The sequence below is a fragment of the Lynx rufus genome, unplaced genomic scaffold, assembly GCF_022079265.1.
Source record: "Lynx rufus isolate CCGP_SWC_20201006 ecotype Redwood Valley unplaced genomic scaffold, mLynRuf1.p SCAF_20, whole genome shotgun sequence".
NCBI classification, from domain to species: domain Eukaryota; kingdom Metazoa; phylum Chordata; class Mammalia; order Carnivora; family Felidae; genus Lynx; species Lynx rufus.
Genome location: NW_025814835.1, coordinates 29,576,010 through 29,585,889, shown reverse-complemented (window position 1 = coordinate 29,585,889; position 9,880 = coordinate 29,576,010). Strand labels below are relative to the sequence as shown.

The 9,880-nt window shown below is 44.2% G+C and overlaps 1 protein-coding gene across 1 annotated transcript in view; it reads left to right on the top strand.

Annotated features, from left to right (window-relative positions):
- Window positions 1-316: 316 nt before the first annotated feature.
- Window positions 317-9,880, top strand: part of SETBP1 (SET binding protein 1) — a 356,839-nt gene continuing 347,275 nt past the window's right edge. Inside the window, exon 1 of the mRNA XM_047086210.1 lies at window positions 317-1,035. Within this exon, the coding sequence (XP_046942166.1) occupies window positions 550-1,035 (486 nt within the window). The 5' untranslated portion in view covers window positions 317-549. The remainder of the gene's footprint in view (window positions 1,036-9,880) is intronic.

Genomic DNA, 9,880 nt, shown 5'->3' with positions numbered 1-9,880 from the left:
CACTTTAGACTTCCCTTTCGTCATGGTTGGTTTTGATGGTGACTCAGCTAGCTGTGGCTTCAGTATAAGAAACTTGTAACTTTGTATTGAACTGGAGGACTGGCTGCTCCTATCTTTATTCTTGGGCCCATAGCCAGAAAAATTAACCATTCAGTGAAGGGCTGTGTGTGTGTGTGTGTGTGTGTGTGTGTGTGTGTCTGCATAATATAATCCAATATAATCCAATTTGGGGATGTGCATGTTCTGGTTTGGTTTTTTTCCTATCTTTTTTTTTCCCCCCCTGATGCCATAGATTAGGGGGAAGGGGCTTCTAGAACTTGAGTTACTTTTGAGGTCATTTTCCTTCCTGCCATGACTAATTATCTCTCTGTTTCTCAGTTGCAGATCTGACCTCTTCTGAACACTTGGCCGTGTCTCCATTCCTGGGACTCTGAACCCAGCAGCTGGACCACTTTGTCCTTGGGATTTCGGGTGTCCTCGCTTCTCACCTTTCCCTTTCCCCCTCTTCTCTCCCACCTCCTGAGAACTCCTGAAGACTGTAGGATTGTCATGGAGTCCAGGGAAATCTTAAGCACCTCCCGGCAAAGGGGGGACGAGTCGGAATTCCTGCCTGTCTCCTCAGCCAAGCCACCGACTGCTCCCGGCTGTGCAGGAGAATCTTTGCTCTCTGCTCCAGGACCTGGGAAGGGGATCCCAGTGGGCGGAGAACGCATGGAGCCAGAGGAGGAGGATGAACTGGGCTCAGGGCAGGATGTGGATTCCAACTCAAATGCAGACAGTGAGAAATGGGTTGCAGGAGATGGCCTGGAAGAACAGGAATTTTCTATCAAGGAGGCAAACTTTACAGAGGGGAGTCTGAAGCTGAAGATTCAGACCACCAAGCGGGCTAAGAAACCCCCAAAGAATCTGGAGAACTATATATGCCCCCCTGAGATCAAGATCACCATTAAGCAGTCTGGCGACCAGAAGGTGTCCCGTGCTGGGAAAAATAGCAAAGCCACGAAGGAGGAGGAAAGAAGCCACTCCAAAAAGAAGGTAGGGAGCCCTGTTTTGTAGGGTTTTTTGTTAATTCATTTTTGCCACACACACCCCCTCCCAGCTATTAAAGGTCTGTTTGATTATTACTTATTTATTTTGGAATTATCAATCTCTTTGATGGAACACTTAACACCCTCCAGAAGAAATGCCTCTGATATCTTGGTACAGTGTCTAATGTATTATTATATCTTCTACCCACATGAAAATCAACAGCTACTAGAATTATAATTCTGGAACATTTCTATTTATTGTGTAGCAGCCTCTTGGGTAGGTCAGACCTGGCTAAGCTGTGACAAAATTAGAGGGTTTTTTTTCTTTTTTGGCTTTAATATTTGCATCTGTTATAGTTAAGCGTGGGATATGGAGAGTTTTGGTCAATCAGAAGAGTCAAGAACCTTTATAACCTTCTTTTGGTTTCAACCACCATTGTTAAGCCTGTCTAAAATAGGCAAGTTAATCACTGGACTAAGGAAGTCACTTTCATAGTAATTTAGTCCAGTAGAAGGTGAGAGATCATTGCTCTGAAAGCCAGTGGTGAGCCCTGGAGCTCAAACTGGAGAAAGAAGAAGGGGCGGATAACTGACCTGAATCTTTGTCTAACACATCACAGATGTTTTGAGATTGGGTATTGACTGAACTTGGTTGGTTGTCACTTTCCTCCTACAGGCCTAACTGGTGGAAAGCAGCCCTCTAGGTGATTGGTGGTGGTATTTGGTTGGGAATGAATGGGACCAGGTTTCATTGTAATTATATCACAGGGGGTTACAGTGACTTCCCTTCTTGGGTGGGGTGTGGCACTCAGCTATAATAGCAGAGGACTGCCCTAGTCTCGAAAGCGTTCCAAAACTCTCTGGGGCTTGTAAATGCCTGTGAAAGGAGCCCCCTTGTTGACAGAGGTTTTGGGTTCAGGGTGGTAGGAGTTCATCAGAGTCTTTGTAACTTTCCCCCACATCTTATTTACTTGGGCTCTAGACATGATGGATTAGCTAAAAATAGCACAAATGAATGACCCTCTCTCCATTATGGCTCAGAGATAATCTGTAGCATTTTTTTTACTAGTGGTTTTTGAGCTTTTCTGTAATCATTTTCAGTAGAACTGCTAGGACTCATGTTTTTTTCATTGGTGTAAGCCTTGTGTCCTCCCTCACGCTAAGTGTTTGGGCTGATATATTGAATTTAAAATCCAAAGACCCGGATGAGGGGAGATTTTTCTGGGTGACCAGTGCCTTCTGGTTTGCTCAGACTATCCCAGTTTTAAAACCAAAAGCCCTGAAGCCAGGTACCCCTTCAGTCTTGGGCAAGCCAGGACAGTTGGTCATCTTATTTTAACCTTTGGAATATAAAATAATTTTTAGAAATTGGCTTGTTTTCACAGAGCACAGAGGTTGTGCTTTCCTTCCCCTGTCCCCATTACAACTTGCAGTGATTTCTGGGGTTTCTGTCATAAAAGATTACCCAAGTGCCTTTGGAAACTTTTGAAATTCTTGCCAGAAAATGGAACAGTTCACATTAGGCTCCACTTGGAAAGTGAGGCTTTGCTTTGGAGTTGGGTCTCTTCAGCTTTGAAAATGAGTATCTTTGTCTGTGGCCATTGAGATGGCCAGTTCTTTGTGCATTGTTGGATTTTTATGTGGGTGGGCAGTCTCAAAAACTGTGGTAACTGTTTTCCCTCCATGCCCATCACTGCCAGGGTTTGAGCAACAGCCCACAGTTTGGGGTGTGCAAACCCAAGTTCATTACCCTAGAAAGAGCTACGTTGTCCTGATCAGTTATGACCTTCCATAAAGCCACAGGAGTGTTCCCAAAGATAGTCCTCTGCCTCTTGGAATGCCCCAGAATAAAACTCTGGAATTTGTGACATGGGGATGATTTAGAAGCTGCAGTGTGCAGTGGACCTCCATTCTCATTTCTGAAATTCTCAGGCTGGTCATCATTAACCAAAAAGCTGGATGCCCTTTTTGTGCTTTATCGGAAAGAGAGGTGACATCACTTCTCCCAATGTGTGACACCCCAAGTGAGTGTTTCTAAGTCTCAGAAATTGGAAGGGAGGCAAAGGGAGGGGAAGGACTAAAATTCAGCTCACAGTGGTGTGTTATGCTGGTTATGCTGACACTGTAATGGGAGTATCTACAAAAATTTTAAATTGTTAGGGGCTTGCTTCATACTCTGCTTCTCCATCCGTCCTAAATTTATTTATGCCTAGAGCAGTTACTTCCCAGAAATGAGTGAATAAAGTTATCAGTACCGAGTCTTAATCACTTGATAGATGATGGAAACGTTCTCTGATCTCTATTGGATTAGAATGTTAACTCTCTTACTCTCCAGAGTTCCTGTTGTTTGGAAAAGAGGGAGTTAGTAAAAGCTGAAGTTGAGGTGGAGAGGTAGGAACCTTGCTTGCTGTTTCAGGGCTATGAACTTGCAGAATTTACTTATTTGTAGGAATGTGAAACATGTGATCAGTAACTTCGGACGGGGGAAAGGATGAGGATGGCATTTGGTAAGCAACAGATCAGAGTCTGACTCCAAAATCCAGTCTTCTGGGTCTTTTTTTAAAAAGCAAACTCTACCCTCAATGTGGGGTTCAAACTCACAACCCTGAGATCAAGAGTCGCAAGCTCTACTTGACTGACCAGCCAGGTGCCCTGCCACCACTTTTTTTTTTTTTAATGAGGCAAGCCACTCATTGGAGAAGTGTGCATGGAGTGGCCCCTGGGACTCAGGTCCTAGACTGGGAGCCAGGAGGGAGGCTCAGTTGACCTGATCCTTGAGTTGGTAGAGATGCCTACTTGGGGGGTCACCTGAATATACGTGTTGGCTTAGAGCAGGGGTCGGCAAACTGTAGTCTGTGGGCCAAATCTTGCTCATTCCCTGTTTTTATACAGCCCACAAGCAAAGAATGGTTGGAAAAAAATCAAACAAAGAATAATATTTTGTAACATGTGAAAATTGTTTGAAATTCAAATTTCAGTGTCCATAAATACAGTTTTATTGGAACGGAGCCACATCCATTTGTTTACATTTTGTCTATGACTGCTTTTGCACGAAGACGGCAGAGTGGAGTGGTTGTGACAGAGACTGTATGTCCCACAACGCTTAAACTGTGTACTATCTGGCCCTTTCCAAAAGGGAAAAAATTATGTATATATACATATATATGTGTGTGTATATATACATATATATGTATATATATACACTATTATTATTACTATTATTTGACGAGCCTTTTTTTAGGGAAAGGACATAGAGTTTCAGGATAACAAGGATTTTGTTTTGTTTTGTTATTAAGGATTCAGCCTTCAAACTTGGAGGCTGGGGGAAATTGGGTGTTACATCATTATGTGCTGACTTTTTTTTTTTCTTTTTTTGTAGACCAATTAATTTTGTTCAAGTCATTGTTTGACAGCCTTAGGCAAAGACAGCTTATATTGGATCCCAAATGATTTTCTTTTTCATTGGTTTTTGTAAAAAGAATACTCCTTAGGATAATGATAGCGTTCCTTACATAACAGAGCTAGGTTTTTGCTAGGCTAATTGTATTTCAGTATGTTCTACTACTTTGGTGTGAAGACGTGTATGTGTGGCATCCTCAAGGGCTTTATCCCAAGACTGAAACCTAACACCAACCCTCCAAACCAGAAAGGCATTATAGATGTTGAGGCAACATGGCCTCTAAAGTGGTAGGATGGTAGGAGGGACCCATGAAGATACTCCCTCACTGGCTCAAGTTTGCATGGACTCTTTCTAACCAGGGGACAGGTCACCTGTCTTCCATATGAAATTGAGATGGCAACTGAAGTGCTATATGGCAGTGGGTTTCTGATGAATGAATTTATGTGAGGTGTAAGAGTAGCATTTGGTGAGAAGTAGAGGCTGAAAAGAGAATTCTGAACATATTTTAGGGCCTCAGAACTGTGCTGTGGATGGACCTCCTTTGCAGATGATCTCATTAAAGGAAGGCAACTTGCTCTTTACCATGGTACCGGCATTGTTGCATATTAGACTTACTCAGGCAAGTGATGAAATAACATAAACTTTATGTAGTTCCCTTCTAGGTCACTCAGTCAAAACAATAGAGAACATGAGACAGAGTTTCTAGAAGCAAATTCAAGTATAGCACATGAGTGTAGAATGTTCCAACAGTGACAAGTCTTTGAAAGGCTCGCAGCTGGGCAGAGCTTAGTAGCTCTCCTCTTTCCTGAGAATTTTTGTGAGAATCAGGAACTCCTTTCCAGGTTCAACAGGATGAGAAGGACAGGGGACTCTTACCCAAGCTCCATTCAGTGACCCAGGCTAGGAGATGTGGGTGGCAATCTGTACCAACTGGCTCGGTGGCTTTGGATCTGGAGTATAACCTTGCTGAAGCCCCAGTTTCTTTATCTGCCAGACAGAGATGATAATTTCCACATTGTATAACTCAATGGAAGATTTTAGGAAAAATGGGTAACTTACAGAGCACACATCATGATAACCAGTTTGGATTTGTGGCAAGCCCTGTGCTAGCTGTTTTACACGTATTTACCTTCACTATTAGTCCTTATAACAGTCCTGCCAGGCAGATACTACTTCTTCACAGATGAGGAAATTGAGGCTCATTTGCTTCAAAAGAGCAGGAACAGAAATGGGCAGGGTTGGTCTTTGAAGCCAGTTCTTCTGTATTCCAAAGCTAATGTTGTATTCCAGTCCTGAAGTGGCCACACTCTAAAAGACTGCTGGAAGGTAAAGATTCTAAGCACTGGGACATTTCCTCTACACCTTCCAACATTAGTTAGGGTGACGAGATCATAACCTGGTATATTGCCCTTAATTCTAAGTGTTCTAGGTTGTTTGAAGGAAAATTCAAATCCTCATGTGTTAAAGTCTTGTTCTTTTCCTTTGTTGTGCTTACAGATTTTTATTTGCCTTTAACCAAAATGCAACTTCTATTTCATTTCTTTGGATTTAGTTTTCCCTTTTCCCAGCTTCATCAAGAGAACCTGTTTCCTCCAATAGCAAGAACTTCAACCTCACATTTGTCACGTGCCTGCCGTGGTCCTGGAACCATGCTTGGGATTTGTCCTGGACAGTCCCACCTATACCATCTTCATGTGTCTATGGAAAAACTTCAGCATTCTTCTCTGAACACTGCTAACCCTCTCTTAGGAAGTTCAACGGGTCATGCACTCATTTGCCCATTCTTTAAATAGCACCTTCTTTGTGCCAAACGCACAAAGTATGGATGTAGATGGGAAGCGAGGTTAGCATCAGATTGCAAGGAATGATGAATGTCAAATAAATAAATGGGTTTGTATTTAATTCTGTAAGCAATGGGAATGCTCAGTGGGCTTTGAACTGGGGAAAGGGAAGGTTTGGGGGCCCAGGGAATATAATGAAAGTGATGCAGAGCAAAGAACCTTAAAAGGGGAGTCTTTAGGTAATACAGCTGTCAGTGATGAGGCCTGTACTAGGGTTCTCCATTTTTCCATAGGGTGTTAAGGGGCACATTTCTCTCTTGACTCTCTGTGGTTGTAGCAGTTTGGCATATCAGATAGTTGGGAGGGGGTGCTGGGCAGGAGAAAAAGTTAGCTCAGAATGCCTGATGTCTGGCTGCTGTACCCATCATCTCCTCCATGGTGGTGGTGGCCCTGGGCATCCAGCAGAGAGCCTTCCACCTTCCTTGTGGCTCAGGTGTCCTTCCCTTCCCATCATTTTGCCCAGCAGCCTCTCCGGTCACTCCTACATGCATCCCTGGGTTTGCCCTCCCTTCTTCTGGGGGGTGAGAATGTGGTGTTTTCAACTCCTGAGAGTATGAGCTTCTTTCCCCACAGCACCCTCAACCTGATAAGAGAGCAGGTCTCACCAGCTTTTCTTTGCAAGAGGCTGAATTTCCCTCTAGTTTTATGTTTTCTCGCTATAGATTTTTTTTTAAAGCAGCACATTCCTATTTATTCATCAGTGTGCTTGAAAATTTTGTTTCCTGATAGGTTTCTTTTTCCCTTGTTATTTTATAGCTACAGCTGCCTGAAAGGTGGTAAATGACCTTCTCCACAAAGTATTTGTCTTCATGGGGCAACAAGTAATGTTTGACATCTGGAGCTGAAGGTGTGCTGGACAGAACACTGGACTTGGGGACGGGAGCCCTGGGCACTAGCTCTGTCTCTGTCACTAACAGAGACTAATTTCAGCAAGATTGCTTCACCTTCCTGGGTCTCAGTTTCTGCATGTTTAAAAAAAAAAAAAAAAAAAAAGGATGAACTAAAAACAGCTTTTGACCTCTGCAGCCTTATGTCTGTTCTAAAAACTGGAAACTTTAAGAACCGTTCTGCTAGATGGGGCAAGTCTTTCTCTTTAACAAAACTAGTTACTATAAACAAAATTTTTGACCTCTCTTTGGACCCACTGTTCCATCATCAGATTATTTCCTTTCTGCCCCAATGTCAAAAGGCCCACAATTGTGGGAGCAAGCGTCAGAGTTGAGTTTAAAAAGTGGTGAGATTTATCAAACTTGTGTTCCATGACGATATTCTGGGAAAGTTTGGTTCTTTCTTCCCTTTCTTGTATTTTTTTTTCTTCTGTATTTGGGATTCTCTAGGGGTTTTAAGCACCATGCTGGCTCTTTTCCTCTTGGTTTTGATATTCCCTTGGTAGTCAGTTTGACTTTGGACTTCTCCAAGGAATATTCTTTGGTGAACTCCATACTATTGAAGATAACCTGGCAGAATAATGAAGCAGAGAAACTGTGTTCTGTTCCAGTGGAGAGCCCTTCATTCCCTGAAGTGAGGAATAAGGGATCTGTTAGCAAGAGTCCATGCCCTGAGAGTGAATTGGAAGTCAGATCCCCTGTGTTCTGGACTGGGTTCTCACTGTCTTTGGAGGAAGAGACCTTGGGCTCTGTATCCCCTCAGGCACATTACTTAACCTCTTGAGACTGTGTCCTGATTGTGTGAAAATCAGGGATGATACCAGCACCTTCTTGTTAGTGTCTTCAGGCGATGGAAGGGCCTGTGGGCACTTAGCACAACCCCTCACTCAGTGTGCATTATTCTGATTACTGTGCTAGCATCCAGCACATTTGGGCCACCCACAGGACCATCCTCCGTGCAGGCACAGCTGACCCACAGTGACTTGCAGTGGTGCTGGGCTCCTGAGGGTGTGGGTTGTCTCAGAAGCCTCTGTTTCTCTAGGCTGCTTCTGCTTTCATATTGCTACAGGCTGTGTTGAATTGTGTTCGTGGACGGCAGTGCTGCTGTCTCATTTCTGATGCTGCACAAGCATCAACTAGTATCACTGGTGGGTTGGTTTCTTTCTTTTTTTATTATTTATTTATTTATTTATTTATTTATTTGGCGGTGGTGAGGATTGCTATGGGGATTTATTTAGAGATGGTTCAAAGGTCTTTTATCTCTGTGGTCATTTATCTGCCAAACCAGGATTGCTGCTGAGCTCAAAGCTTGACTCAAAATGAAAGTGTTAAAGCCGTGTCGTAAGAACGACCAGTTGGGGTTCAGTGGGCGCTGCCTTCTCCCCCGGCCACGTTGTCAGCATTTGCAGAATCTCCCTCTTCTCCGTGATTGCAATTTCACATACTCAAAAAGTTCTCTCAGAGCTGCAATTCGGGTTGATCTTCGATGACATGGCCTTTTTTATTTTTAATAAAAGGTGAGAGAAACAATCCCTTTTTGCTCTGCTCTACCCCCTCCTTTGATTCTTCTGATTCCTGCAACTTTAAGTTCAAACGTCCTGCCTTCAAAGCACTCCCATGCAGGATGTCCCAGGCATCTCAGGATGACCCCCGCCTGCCTTGCTTGTGCATGAGACACGAGTGGCTTTGGTCAGGAAGTCATTGGGCCTGGATGAGGGCATAGGCCGAGAGCAAAGGGATGTGGCAGGGAGGTTTTCAGAGCCTGGGTCCCAGGCCTTGGTTCAGGCTCCTGACTGCATTATATATAGAAAACAGCACAAGCCAATGAAGTCTTGTGTTGTGGGGTGGGAGGGTTGTTTATTGACAGTAAGCTAAAAATTCAATGTTATAATTTGCATACGGCCTAATTGCTTTGAAGAAGGGGTTTCAACTTGGATGGTCTTCAGGGTAACCTCAATTGGAAGGTGGCCATGGAGACTCTGGGAACCACCCCCCTCCCCCAAAGAGGAACCAGTGGCCAGAGGGATAGGCTGCCAGTGGGGAGGGCAAAAATTCAGTGGAGCCAGTTCCCCGGGAGGCATACAGACAGACATAGCATGCAAACACCCACATGGATTCACAGTTGCACCCAGCATGTGCAAGAGTCTGAATTATATGTCCTGGCTGGTGAAGCAGCGAGCCCTCTGTGCAAGCTGAGGCTGCTGTCTGAGCATGTCAGAACGTGGCAGTCAGAGCGCTGCGTTGTGGGCAGGTTTGGAGTACAGAACTTCGAGGGCTCCTTCTAGCTTTCCATGGTATTCCAGGGGATCTTGCCCTATGAAGGCAAGGGGCCTCCCTGTATACTTTGAATGTGCATTTCTCTCTGGAGTCCCAGGTTTTTATTTATCTATTTTTTTTCCTCTCTGCCTACCCCTCCCTCCCTGGGCCAACTTCTCTCACCTCCCCACCAGCCTGTGACCTCACCAGGGGAAACAATGGAGGCCTTTATTTACTCTGAAATGTCCAAGCAGTTCCCATCTTGCTACCTGGCCCGTGAGGCCATTTGATAATCATCATTAGTATCAAATGCAGGTCACTTCGGTGTATTTTCTAGACCTTGTTTATTGTGTTTTTCCCCAGACCTTCTTCTTTGCCTCCCACAAGTTTCTAGCCAGCCTCACAGTGGGGGATCAGAAGTAGGGAAGGAGGAGAAAATTCTTGAAGGGAGACAAACTGACAGCAGTC